Source organism: Halyomorpha halys, unplaced genomic scaffold (assembly GCF_000696795.3).
Source record: "Halyomorpha halys isolate HHAL.00 unplaced genomic scaffold, Hhal_1.1 Scaffold900.1, whole genome shotgun sequence".
NCBI lineage: Eukaryota > Metazoa > Arthropoda > Insecta > Hemiptera > Pentatomidae > Halyomorpha > Halyomorpha halys.
The window spans coordinates 141,763-156,939 of NW_027114997.1; the positions used below are offsets into that span (position 1 = coordinate 141,763).

At 30.1% G+C, this 15,177-nt stretch overlaps 1 protein-coding gene across 2 annotated transcripts in view; it reads left to right on the forward strand.

The window, feature by feature from the left end:
* Nucleotides 1-326: 326 nt before the first annotated feature.
* LOC136796920 (uncharacterized) overlaps nucleotides 327-15,177 on the forward strand; it is a gene marked incomplete at its 5' end in the record, with an annotated part of 84,727 nt that continues 69,876 nt past the window's right edge. For both annotated transcript variants that reach the window (XM_067052081.1, XM_067052083.1), the window contains 1 exon segment: nucleotides 327-462. In XM_067052081.1, the coding sequence (XP_066908182.1) occupies nucleotides 327-462 (136 nt within the window).

The following is a 15,177-nucleotide window of genomic DNA, read 5'->3' on the forward strand; positions in this document are numbered from 1 at the left end:
ATGTTGCCTATAACCGATCTAGCCCGAACCAGATATCAATACTTCCATTATAAACTCCCTAACCATTCAAACCCTAAGTTTCTAACCTTGCATCCTCTTTCATTCCGGGCAATCCTCTGAGGCGTCTGAAAATAAGATGGCATCCAGACCTTATATTGTAAAAATGTTTTTAGAGTGCTACCAATGGGTAGTTTCACTACATGCTTGTACCATACCATTATGATCTTACTTACCTCTTACCTCTTACGGCAAAGCCAAAATATTTAATATTTAATTCATGTTACTTAAATTATTTTTATTCATTTTGCTATTATTTTTTTTTACAGTGGAAGCACAGCAACGAAAGGCAGTTGATGTTGAAGGACCTTGACTTCGACGCATCGGGCCAGTACAGCTGCGAAGTGTCCACAGACACACCAATCTTCACGAAGCCATCTAATGATGAGGAGCTGATCGTTATGCGTAAGTAGGAATAAGCGAAAATTAATTTAATTACTTTTAGTTAATATAACTATGCCTGAATACATCTGAAGCTTGTCCTTCACAATGGGGTTGAAAAAAAACAACAACCTTGACAAGTAAAATATGACTCATAACAAAAAATATAACTTCTGTTCCTTAATAACAAATATAATTAAGCCAAATTATCTTTCTTAAAAGAAATTTTGTCTACTTTTCGAGGCTGGTATTGGAACTTAATTGTATTGAATAATTTTTGAGTTACCGCATTATATTTCATAATAAGGTTGACTTACTCACGAAAACAGAACACTTAAGTTTTCTTTTTTTTTCTATTTGTAAAAAGAGGTGACGCCGCATATCTGTCCTGATAGTAGTTAAAGTATGATAAATAGTTAAAGTTAAAAAAACTAAATAATAATTAATAATTAGTACCTTTGATCATTTCCAATCACAGTATAATAGTCATTTATTTCAAGGGAACTCAATACTAAGCTATGAATTAATAAAATGAGATCATTAATGAAGTACGTAATTTCTTTGTGTGTGTCATTTTAGAAATTAAAACAAGTTAAGAACGTTTTAATTATAATCTTTAATATATTTTCTTTCGTTATTTTATGTAGATTAGACTATTAATTAAACTATAGTTTACGATTTAATTATATTATTGCTATAAATATTGGCATAATGCTGTATTTTACACAAAGTATCTTAATAATAAAGCACAATAAGATATCACTGCAGGTGACCAACCTATTTTAACCATGGTGGAGGGTAATGAAATTCATTTTGTGGGACCACCTCTTAATGAAAAAAGGCCGGATTGGAAACGGCGCCATCCGCAGTTCTCAGATTTCTAAGGCCTACGTCTCAACCATCTGAATGCTTAAATTGTTATGATTATTTATGATATTGCTGAAGTAAATTTAGTCAATGGAAGTTAAAAAGCTGATAATAAGAAGTTTTAATTTCTAAAATGACACACACAAAGAAATTACGTACTTCATTAATGATCTCATTTTATTAATTCATAACTTAGTATTGAGTTCCCTTGAAATAAATGACTATTATACTGTGGAAATGATCAAAGGTACTAATTATTAATTATTATTTAATTTATTTAACTTTAACTATTTATCGTACTTTAACTACTATCAGGACAGATATGCGGCGTCACCTCTTTTTACAAATAGAAAAAAGAAAGAAAACTTAAGTGTTCTGTTTTCGTGAGTAAGTCAACCTTATTATGAAATATAATGCGATTACTCAAAAATTATTCAATACAATTAAGTTCCAATACCAGCCTCGAAAAGTAGACAAAATTGCTTTTAAGAAAGATAATTTGGCTTAATTATATTTGTTATTAAGGAACAGAAGTTATATTTTTTGTTATGAATCATATTTGGAATTTATACGAAATTTCTTTCTTTAATTATTACATTTAAATACAACTAGATACGGAAAATTATAACACAGGATCTCCCAAAGAAAAACTATTAATAATTTTCTTCATTATACAATGATTAAAAACAAAATATATATCTATTATATGCCCGTTTAATTTAGTTATAAACTCAGAAAATTGAGCAGTGCCTTGCAATTCAAATTAAACCATTTTCTCACCAGTAGGAGGCCAGGTGTTGTTTTAATCTTGCATAGCTTTATTATACTCCAGCTTTAATCCCATTCATCAGCCGGTATAGTTTTCTTATTTAATGTTCCTAATCTTATATATATATATATATATGTTTAGCCTTTAGCAAGAATAGCGTATGCAATATGCTATTATCTTATTTCTATATCAGTCTCTCCCTTATAACAACGTTATAAAAACGTTTTAAGAGATTGTATAATATTTTTATTTTACTGTCACAGCAAATTGAACCACTATAATTTCTACAAAAGATGTTATAGGCAGAGGTGCCTACGATTCTCTACGTATTAATCAATATTTTATTCTTTAGGAGTGTACAAAATAAAATTAAAAAAAAAAGTTTAATGTCAAAATTTACCCTAAAATTATATACGATTCTAATTATTTGAAAAGTGATTACGAACATTATTTTTAGAGGCACTTAATTAAATTTCTGGATTGAAAGCATAAAATTAATTTATTTTCCAGCTTACATATTGATAAAAAATAATTTAATTTGAACCACAGAATAGATCTAAATTACAGTTATTTAAATTGGGCAACCAGTAGTACTAATAAAGGAGAATTTAAATAATTTGTAAAAAGCTGATTTGACCGCCTCTATATGTGTCTATATGTGCCCAGTCTCTAAGACTGTGGGTGCTTCTCTAGTTATTAAAAAATTAACTTTTTATTTTAAATCATTGGTAATATTATTAATTATGTTAAAAATGTAGTTTTATGGATTTGCATAATAATTTTTTATAATTTTGCAATTTAGTTCTTACTTCATTTTAGGCCATTCCACATAAACTCTACATACACACTTTTATACTTTGCCATCTCAGATTTCGTTCACATTATGCAGATGTATTGGTTTATACTTTGAAAAGTTTGAACGTTTATTGAGGTAAGTCCAATCGTTTTTGAATTACAAAGTTGTGAAGTCCTCATAACGGGCTGAAAGCAGAGAACTGAAATGAATGTAAGAACTTCTCTAATTTAGAATCTTAATTTTAGAGAGATGGGATAGGTGTAATTCTGCAGAATATTACATGCCCTTTTATAAGATATCTTAGGTTAAGATAAGTTAAAATTTCATTCAACATGAAATTTTTGAGGAAGTCCATATTTTAAATTTTTTTCCCTCAAATAGGTTGTGATTTTGTAAATCACATGGTAACATATAAATGTGGAACGGAAATGACTTCAATGTTAAAAACATTAAAAACTAAAGCTCCACTTTCGTAAATTTCAATTTGTATCCACATTAATTTTGGTAGTTTTGTTAATGTTAAAACTCATTTAACGAATTAAAATATGAAACGTTAATCTAAAAAATATTTCTAATAAATATTGAAATAAATTTATTATTGAGTAAAACGTTATGTTAACGTAGTAGTCATAAACAGCAGATTATATAAACGTAGGAAGATCTTCCTAATTTGATGACAGGATAAGGTATTCATTCACACGACAAACGTTTCAAAGTAACAAGAGTGAAAATGTAAATTAGAAGACCTCTTCAGATCCCCGAAAGGGAAAGGGCGAGCTGAAGAATGGCGAGGGCTTTAAATGAGGACCTTATTCCGCTGAAAAAGGGCTCGAAAGAAGAAGGGAATGGGGAAGAATAAGCTTCTGTTTCCCCCAAACCTCCTTCACTCCAGGACCTCACCGTACAGATGAAAATAATCAGGCCATGTTGAACATCAGCTGTATCTTATAACTGTACTTAAAAGACACTGATGGAATTTGAGCTGTAATTATCCAAGTTTAGTTGTGCATTACAATTATGTCAAGAAAAAAATATTATTATTGTGAAAATTGCTAACATATCGAATTGTGATATGTTCGTTCAAGGAGAAGTGCTTTGTATATTTTCATTATTTATTGAATATATACAGAAAGGAGTAGAAAAGAAATAAACAATTTTTTAATTAATGATCTTCTACTCGAAGAGTTTCTAGAAGTAATATTAATTTGGTGAATTACACAATCTTTCTTATTTAAATATAATAATTTATTTCACATACAACGACGTTTCGGGGTTATCTCCCATCTTCAGGTTGCTGGTTAAGCATAGTAAGAATAGAAAAATAATAGAATCAGTACATATTACTGAAAACATTGACAAAGCAATTAATTTTAAAACAGATACTATAACTTTAGGCACACATTACATAGACATTATAAATAAATTAACATTTTAGTTTTGTGTATTTTTATAGAATTTAGATTTATATTAATCTTTGTAGTTTGTTATTATATAAAAATTGTTTTTAAAAAAATTGTTAATTTTAGTTAGATTGTTCATCTTTGTGGTAATAGAGGTAGTAGATTATTGCTATACTCTATTTGGTTGTTATCATAATGAAAAATAACCTTCAGGAAGGTAATTATTCTCTTTGAAAAATTTATAATAGTTGATATTATAAAAAGTTTTTTTTTTTAATAAATGACAATAATATGTTTCTAATAATAATAATAATTTCTATATAAAATAGTTAATGAATAGTTCAATGAATAATGTGATATAGTAGTAATGTTGTAAGCATATGTTTAAATTTTGTTGAATTTGGTTTTCTAGCAACCTGAAGATGGGGGATAACCCCGAAACGTCGTTGTATGTGAAATAAATTGTTATGTTTAAATAAGAAAGATTGTGTCATTCACCAATTTCATATTAGAAATAAACAATTTATTGTACCTAGTACGAGGAACATTTTTCATAGGAAATGTTAAAGAGGAGGTATCACTGCCTCCAATATTTTGAAAATCTTAAAAGTTTTAAAATTTAACCTCCCAAAATGCCGATGAAAACTTTTGCTCAAAGAGATTATTATGCTCAAAATGTGTGATAAATGTCATTTAATAATATGCAAAATTAAACCTAGAGGTTAGTTTCCCAAACTTCTTGAAGGAAGTTAAAGTTTATGGTAATCTGGTTGATGTTGAAAAATTCTAGGTTTTGCTAAAATATTTTTAATTTTTGTAGGAAGATAGTCCAGGTCGCGGTCAATAAAGGTATCAAAATACTAGAAAAAAACTAACTATTGTTTACCAACGTTTCGTCCCACTTTGCAGAGATTCGTCAGGGATTAGTTCCATAAAAAAAAACTTCAGTTGGAAACTCTTAAATCTCAAGAAAAAATAGGGTATTAATCTGATTTTGAACAACCTATGTAGGACTGGAAAAACCTGCTCTGTAGCGTTTACTGGAAAAAGTTAAAATTTTTTTCTCGATGATTCTTTTTGTTTCTGGTATTTTGAATTCGAAATTATCTTTTCTTTCCCTCAAGTTAGTTGATTCATAATGAAAATAGAGAATAAAAAACCAAAATATTTAAATTTTTGACCAACCGTTGATGTCCCTAGAGCGCTTAAGAAATGCCAGTTTTAGGTTATATGTGAAACACTCAATAAAATTCCCTTCAGACCAAGCTTTTATAATAGTTTTTTGTGTTTTTCATCATTTAACAATTTTTCAAGCTCTGATACTTTTTATTTATTGATAGATATTACAATCTGCCACACAGTTGTGGGCAATAGGTAATAGTGATGAATGATCACATTCATACTAAAATAAAATAAAATAAGAATAAAAATAAATAAAATCTCTCTCGAAATATATACAAACAGAAGGATAAACAAAATGAATATAATCAGACTATGTGTATGAAAAAAATAATAAATAATAATAAAAATAAAATAATCTCTAGTCATATTTACAATCTTATACACAATATAATCGACTGATGTACACAATTATATACAATCGACCTGAGGATCCCTGAGCCCACTCTATCCCCCACGTGTGAGGGGTAGAGCAGAGCTCAAAACATCACAGAGCATCAAAAGATCCTCGACGCATCACTTGTTTTTCAAGCTCTAGCGACATCGCAGGTTGGTCAAAAATTTATATATTTTGGTATTTTATTCTCTTTTTTCGTTATGAATCTACAATCTAGCGAGACAAGAAACATAAATTCAGATTCAAAATTCCAAAAACATGCAGAATCATGGAAAAAAAAACTTTTAACTTTTTCCAGAAAAATGCTCTAATCCAGGGCAATTAAGAAACTTTTGTGGTAGTTGTGTTTTTTAAAAATCTTTTTGCCTTTTGTGAAAATATTAGGCTCAACTCTGGTGATGACTTTGTTTAGTCGAAACTGACATATAATTTACAAATTTTGTCTGATTTATTGTTTTATTGAATGTTGTAATGTATGCTTTAACGATTAATATTAATTCAGTAGAAAAGCCATTAAACAAAATAACAAATTTTATGATTATTAATTAAATCTTTTGCAATGCAACAGTTGCAAAAATACTTTGAATTTGCATGTATTGTTTTGTCATAAAATTTACAAATATTCCGTTACCGAGTGGTTTCCATATTATGAAAGTATAAATAGCTAAGTTACTAACACTTTCACGAGATTTCTGCTTTGCACTAAACCAGGTGGTTCATGTTAAGAGTTAGTTTGCCATGTATATGCAGACAGTTGATAGTACTACCAACTATCAAGAAAATCCTAATAGTATGATAGCAAACATTAAGTTGCACTACCATGATGGCTGTGATAGCTTACACTATCTATCACAGCCAAGGGAACCACACAAAAAACAAAGTTGAGAGGATGGCCGACTGAAGTGATACTTATGGAAATGAAATAATTTATTGAAATTGTATTAATAATGAATAAACCTTCCCTATTCTAACTTATTATATTAGTTCCAGAATAAAAATAATAATGAGAAGAGAACAGCTATTTCTTGAGTCAGTCTAGCATGAAAAAAAATAAATGTAATAGGAGGTCATACTCTCCAATTAGGAAAGTTGAGCTCACTCAATCGGACTGGCATTGCCGAGATTGTAAACTCTTCTAAGCGCCTATTCTCCTATTACAATATAAAATTTGTCCTGTTATGAATGACCAGTGTTGCCTTCCCTCTCCCAGCGCTTCCGTTTCATCCTTCGCGTCACGAAATCAATTTTCTCCGGTATACTTTTTGTCTTGAGTTGTAGTCCGTCGGTGAAGCATTTTCATTTAAAAAAATATAAGTACAAGATTAAAAAAAAAAACATGTAAAAATAATTATGACAGAATGGAAAAAATATAAAAATTATTGCGTACAAAAGAAAGGAATGCAAATTAAATTAATTAGCTAAAACATAACTAACTACATAAAAAAATAAAAGAGACAACTTGGTGTAAGTTTCAAATACATAAAGGTAATAAAATAATTATATTTAAAATATAACTACTTAAAATACAATCTATAATCATTTATTTATGTAGAAATGCAGAACCATAAAAAATAATTAACTGTCAATAAATTACTGATACTAATATATTTTATAACAGTAACAAAAATTCACAATTTAGGGTTTCCAAATAGATTTTTGTCAAGATATTGGAGGAAGCTACATCCCCTCTTTACTACATCCCATGAAAAAGATTTGTACTCGTATTTAAATAACATTGTTTCACAAAATATTAAGATTTTTCTGTTATTCACCTAAAATTGTTCAAAACTTATTTGCTCTGTCATTATGGGAGTAGTTTCATTCGATTCAGTATCGTAAATACTATATAAAATGATACCTAACTCGATTACCTACATTTCAACACCCCTCTACCCGAAATTTGAGCGGTCTCCGCAGATTTGTTCCTACCAAGACGAAGTTTTTATCAAAGTTTTAGAAATGTATGAATTTTGTAGTTTATTTGATCGATTGGGGTCTATTTTTCCTGTACTGTGTTGTTGTTGTAAGGTGGAAACACATTTGATCTTGAAGACGGTTGGTTCGGATGGATGCTGGATGTAGCAGTGACAAGTTAGATTATCCTACTCCAGCTCCACCTCCAATAACACTTGGCTCCAGCGCCACGCATGATAAGGACATCTAATTAAACTTGAATCAGTTTGATGTTCCCCTGTTCTAAGCCAGTCCTCTCTCCACCCGCTGGCGAATGGCTCTATGGAATTAGGATCCTACTTGACTTCCTATTCAGTCTCTTGGAATTAGTTATCTTAGTCACTAAATTTTAGGAAGATTATCATTAACGAGTTGTACGTTATAACCGGGATATATACAGTAATGTCATTCATCGTTATTTTAGAAGAATTGCTAAGGTTGCTAAACGGCCTCTTTTTTTTATATACCAATTTTCAATAAAAAAAAAACCCATCTCCAAAAATAAAAAACTGAAGCTCCTATAAAAGTGTTCTCGTGAGTTTTTGATATAAATTTAATTGTTTTATTTACTTTGTAGAAAAAAAAATAGACAAACAACTGACTTAGAGCTCTCATACAAGAGAGGAAACTGCTGGTCTATTTCAACACTTACTAGACAAACGGTTTAAACCTCCAACTTTTTTTTCCATAGCCCCTATAGAAAATTGTATTGATTTGACGAACATATGCATAAAAAGAAAAATATATACAGTTTTTGCTTCTATCTCCTTTTTCTGTAGAGGGTCTACATTAAAAACTTTTGAAGGAGTCTAGTAAGTGTTAAAAGTTTTGCAGTGTGGGTTGCATGGCTGTTAAACGTGTTGGGGTACATATTTCTTATAAATTGGAACTTAATCTAAAAACTTAACTTAAGACGTGTCCTTTCACACTGCTTCCAACGCTGGTTTCAGAATTTGGAAGAGCGGATTTGGGAGGTACTGGAGGGAATCAAAAGATTTTGATTAATTAAAAAAGAATTATTCATATGACTATCATAAAACCTGTCTGGACTTACGGAGTTGAGCTTAGGGGTTCTACTAAACCATCGTATCCAATTCCTCTCCTATCCAATCCTTACAGTCAAAATCCTTCGTAAAATCCTTTATGCTCCTCATTTTGTCATTAACAAGCCACCTATCAGGGCCTCAATGTTCCACATGTTGCCGCTTTGCCAGAACCAGACATCAATCTTTTCATGATTAATACCTCAATCATTCGAACCCGCTTGTTTCTAATCTGGCTTCTCCTTCATTAACTAATAAGCCTCGAGATCTTCTCTAGAAATTTTATTGGAGTACCATCAATAAGTAGATTCGCCGCAGTCTGTATTATAACATTGTATGAATAACATCAAATTTAATTTTTGAATACATTTCAATTCTATAAATATCAATAAATAAAAGAAAAAGGGGGGGGGGGGGTTGATCCTCTAAAAATATATAATGCTGAGTATCCTCCAAATGGGTGTGACATATATTTTTTCGTTATTTTTCATCCCTATTTATAATATTGATTAAATAAACCATTTCTTCTAATAAATTTTTATTTTAATTTTAAAACCCATTAGATTATCAATCTAACAACTGTAACGGAAATAATTTTGGTTAAAACCTCTGTGCTATAAACTTAGAATAGACATATTTTTTTTTTTTAGAAAATCTACCTGATAAATTTTTAATATTTTTAGGTTACTTCTAAGACACAAAATCTGCTGATATAATTTTTTTGTCTCGACAAACAAACGACAAAACTGGTAAAATTAATTTTAGAAAATCATTTAATTCTGATTTACTGTCCAGTTATTAATTTTAAGATCTTATTTCGAGAGGTAAACTGTAATTAATCATGATAAAATGCAAAAAAAAATTACAAAAAAATAATATTAACGATATTAAGCTACGACAATGATAATTCCAAGTGTAATCACCTGTTATTTTTTCCTTTCTTGTCAAATTTTTTGAAGGGATAAGAATGAAAGTTGTGGCCAACATCACGTTTAAAACTTATGGCTGTCACAAAATTTTATTTAAGGACTCTAACCTTGCCATTTGAGAATCACCCTTAAGAGTATGTTAGTATTGCATGTCATTATAGCACTATCCTTGAATTGTTTTAACCGTGGAATCGCTGTCATGGTAATCAATTTAAATGACATGATTAGAATTTAATGCTAAATTTACTGATGTAACCAATTGATGCAGTAATAAAAGCATTTAATAGCTAGAACTGTTTGCACAGCGAAGGATTTTAATTAAAATGCTAATCAGAGAAACACTGTGATGTGATGTAAACACCAAACCGTGTTCTCTGTTGCTTCTTTGTATACTATTTGATTCTTTCCTCAAAGGGAATATGTTTGTATCCAGTAAATGTTCCATTTACACGATAAATATTGTTCCTCGCTTAAATTGCCATACAAATGTAAAAATAACAAACAAAAAATTAAAACAATAATTTATTTACAACTTATCATCAATGCAGGCGTACGATTTAAAAACACTAATACAGTGAATAGTTCGGATATTGGATTTTTTTTTTTATAAATAGTTAAGGTATTTTCCAATTACATGTTTTAGAGGTGATGAATGAGTTATACCACCTTTTTTTTTTTTTCTCAAAAACATAAAAAAAATGAGGGAAAAAATTCTATATGTTTTACTTTATATCTCCTTTATACGCTTTGTTCCTTTGGGTGCAGTTTTTTTGAGCCCTAAAAAACTGCCAAGTTTAGTGAAGATCGATGGAGTAGTATTGAAGTTATTTCCAATTTTTTTAGATTTTTAAAAGGAAAACGAAGGGTGATGTAGGGCGCCTTGTGACTAAAACATTTTATTTTCCGATTTTTCCTAAAATTCGTATATTGGGGTTTCTCGAGGTGCTGAAAATGGATATCAACTTTGTTTCACTCCTAAAAAATCTTTTACGCACTTCTTATAGCAACTCCGTCTGAATTTTTCAATATTTTGAAAATTACGAGGCACAGGAAGAGTTTTTATTTAAAAACTCTATTTTATGTAGTATATACATGATAAATAATATTGCCTCAACGAAGAAAAAAAAAATCACCAAACTCAAACCAGTATTAACGATAATACAGCAAAGTTAGTCGTTTTCAAAGACGTAATCATGGCTACCGTCTTATCACAGCGTCTTCTCTTCTCTCTATATATATAAGAGAGCTGTCGAATCTTTGTCCTCGATAGACTTTGTTATTACTGGACCGATTTACGTAGGTTTTTTGTTAAATGTCCCATTTCGCCATGGTAAGGTATAAAGATAATGAAAGCCCCGAAGTTTCGAAGGAAACATATTTTCATGAAAATTGAGAGTTTAATATTATAAAATGAATTAGTGGACTTTTTTTAACTGCTAAAAAATATTTTATCACTCTTTGGTTAAGTTGTTTGGCTATAGTAATAATATTTAAAAAGTTTTACAGTGAGAGTTTTTATTTCAAAACTATATGTGTTACTAAATCTTAATGTTACTTATTATTATCATTATTATCTTTACTTAAACTGCAAAGTACGGTGTAGATTGGTTGAGTAATGTTTAAGCTATTAATATTTTTTTTAAAATTATGATTGGAACTTGTGTGGAACTTATGTATTGGTTCAATTTATGTTACGGAAACATAATAATTAAGTGTTTAAAAAATGTTTAATTTTAACTAAAAAATATTATAAACTTTAAGAAACTATCGATTTTATTCATTTAATAAAAATCTCAAATTTACAGCGTAATTTATTTCAACCTTTCTTTCATGAGATGCTAAAAACGAATGCCATCACATATATTGGATCAATATATGTTACCAAATCATAATAATAAAGTATACCTATATGTTTAATTTAACTAAATACATACGTTTATAATCATCAATCGTGTTTATTAAATCTATATACGGGTCAGATAGTTAAATATAAAAGAACGAAATTATTTCATTTTTTGCACATTTTAATTATTTTCTACCGAGGATTGTTTATGAGCATCTACTCTTTACTCAATGTGGTCTAGCCAAATTGGGATCTCGGCTAAATGTTTTCTAGATGCTTAGAAAAATTTGTTTTGATATTTTTAGAGTGCTGATTATGAACTTTAATTTTCATTCCTTGAATATAAGTCGACCCGACCTGGGTTATTTATTGTGCGCAATTAACGGGGCTTTGCGATACATTGCACACCTCACACCATAACAGACAAGCACATGGTAGACCTAGAAGGAGCTATATGGAACATATTCAACGACTATGCCTGTAAAGAGGAAAAATGCTTGCTCAGATGAAGATGCTTGCCATGGGCCGAGATGTGTGGACCAAATGGTTAGAGGCTCCTCCACGCTGAAAGGCACTTAAGGAGGACGAGAAAGAAGAAGAATATAAGTCGGAATTTAGAAAAAAAAAATTTGTTTCTTTAAATTTTTTTATTTAAATTTTTTTTTACCTCTCGTCTCCTCTATGCTACTGTAATTAAATTACATTTTAATTTCTGTTATTTATTTTATCTGCTTAGCTTTAATATGTCTTATATATTTATTTCTAACCGAGTTATGGAGTTCACTATCTGTTTGAATCGTTAAAAAATTAAATCTAGGTCTAAAATAAAAAATTAAATTGGTTAATTGTGAGGCTAATGATATTCTTCCAACGTCGGGAGTCAAACTTGTTTCAATTTCGTTAAGGATCTCAACCATTAGTTGTAAGCTATTGATGAAATTTGTGGGCTGTCTGGAAATTATTTCAATAATTTCAATTTTATTTATATTTTATCTGTATACTTCTGTAGAGAAGTCCATTTTACTATTTTCCTGAGCACGCATTCTTGAAGTGACTGTAAACGTTTAAACGTGGGGACCGTTTAAATGGGACAAATGTATGAACATGGGTGCTCCATAAAGCAATACTGGTCTAATTAGGTATTAATTAGTAATTAATTAGTAAATAATAAGATACAGCCGAAGAGATGGGATCCTTGAGCCGAATAATTGTTGGAGCCTTTAGTGAGAGCTAAAGCACCAATTTGAGTTGGTTTTTTTTTTTTAATAAAAATGCACCGAAAATGTAATAAGACAATCTACGGTTATACCCAGATATGTTAGGTTCTTCAAAGTTTTGTTCAAATTGAAAGTTGGCTGGAAGTTTCTTCTTGCCTTCTTAAAATGAAAATATGGTACCCTTCATTTTGTCAACATTAACTTCAACGTTCAACTTTTATAGCCCATCAATAATCCTTTGGCATGCCACTATGGGTTGATTTACTTTATGTTTTAACCCGCTACTTGGTCATCTCTGACATACGGAGGTGAGAGAGGTTATCCTGTTAGTTACCAACACATTCCAATCTGAATTTGAAACCCAATTAGGAGGGTCAAGTTTTCATTCTGTTGGGCCACCACTAAATAAAATTCACACCTACCCAGGCCGAATTCGAACTAGTGTCTCTGGAGACTCTACAGAGGTTGTTAATTTGACGTCTCTAGTCCCTCCGCTACGACTTCAGACAACAAATTTCAACATTGTGACCCCAAATATTTCTAGTCTGGTTGTAATAATTTTTATCTCATAAAGAACAACAGTTTTGACCGACTTATTGATTGCGTACTTTGCGACAAACAGGTCTTCATTAGAGCTGTTTTGATGTGTAGAGATGTACGCAAAGATACGTTGGCAATCGATAAAAATTTTTCTTTTAAAATATGGTCTACGCGTATCACAGAACTTGCACTTATCCTTAAATCATGCCTTCATTTTATACTAATTGTGAGTATGCAGGTATGTTGTTTGTGTACGGTTTTGGCAATGGTGATGCTAATGCTGCCTGTCCTAAATATGCCAGGCGATTTCCGAACAGAAGATTTGCAAACAAGTTTATCTGTAGCTCCACGTTTCAACTTCTTAGAGAAACTGGTACATTTGCTATAATACCACGTGCTGATGGTATTTTTGCCCTTTACGAAATGAAGAAAGGAGTGCGACCATATTACAATATTTTGATGATAATCCATCTGGCAGTGTACGAAGAGCTGGGGCAGGATTAAATATTACGCCAACTGCAGTATGGAGAACTCTCATTGCAGATGGACTGAGCAACAAAAAGTCTATGCAAGGCCAGTCAGTGATCTTAATTCCTTACGAAGAAGGATAATTGAATCTTGCGAAACAATCACACATATCCAGTGCCGCTCTTTCACTACTGATGTTGAAGAAAGATGCCGAAGCTGTCTTAATGCTCAAGGAAATCACTTTTAACAACATTTAATGTTTACGTTTAATTAAGAGGTAGTTGGATCAAATAAATAAGATTTGCTTATTTCATTTTACCTAAATAATTCATAACAATTAAAATCTTTAGGAGTGACTAACTCCTAAACAAAGTGTTCCCGAACATACCTTCTGAGGAATTTTTTTTTGATCTCGCGGAACAATACCAGATAGAGCAAGGAGCTTCTTAGAAGGCCTAGGTGTTAGCATCGGGGATATTGCGATCTTAGCAGAAAATATAATTTTGGACTCTCTGGGGATCATACACCATCACCTGCATGAGAATTAGCTCGGAGACTATTCATAGTTTTATTTACTTATTTTAATATGTGGACCTGTCGATTTGTGTGTTTTAACTTATCTATTCATTAAATTATTTTATTTTATTAGTGCTATTATTTATTTTTTTAAAACTTATTTATCCATTAAATTGTTTCTTTTAACCGGCTTTTTATTATATTTTCCTTTGAATCAATGTGTTAGTCTTGTTCTCGTAAAATATATTTATTTGTCTGTTTTTTGGCTTGGTTATAACAAGAAGAATGTTATTTGTTTTATTTTTTATTGATTGATATCAATATTATTCATTGATTTATTTTATTTTGTATATATTTTTTTTCTCTTAATTAATTTGTACTAATAAAATGTTATTTTATATATATAATTTTATCTGAGTATATTATAATTTTAATATCTTTCTTATTTTATTTTAATTTTGTTCTTTTGCTTAAGAAGGATTTTATTTTGTAATTAACTTGTATTTATAGGATCATTTTATGTACCTAATATTTCCAGAGGGCATACATTTTCATTTCATTCTTATTATCTCATTAGCCTTTTCTTTTTTTTTCTTTTTACTATATCTCTTTTTTGTTTTTTTAAGAAGTTAACATGTTTAAAAATATTTTTCCTTTTTTTAGTTATCTGTTGTACTTGTTTTCATAAAACTCATATTGTACCCAGAAACCTGAATAATTTCAATTGCTCAATGAGACACTGTAGTCTCAGAGCATCATGGTTTATTGTAAAATTGTAAATAATTCAAGAACAATAAAATCTCTCTCCCTCTCCCTCCCTCC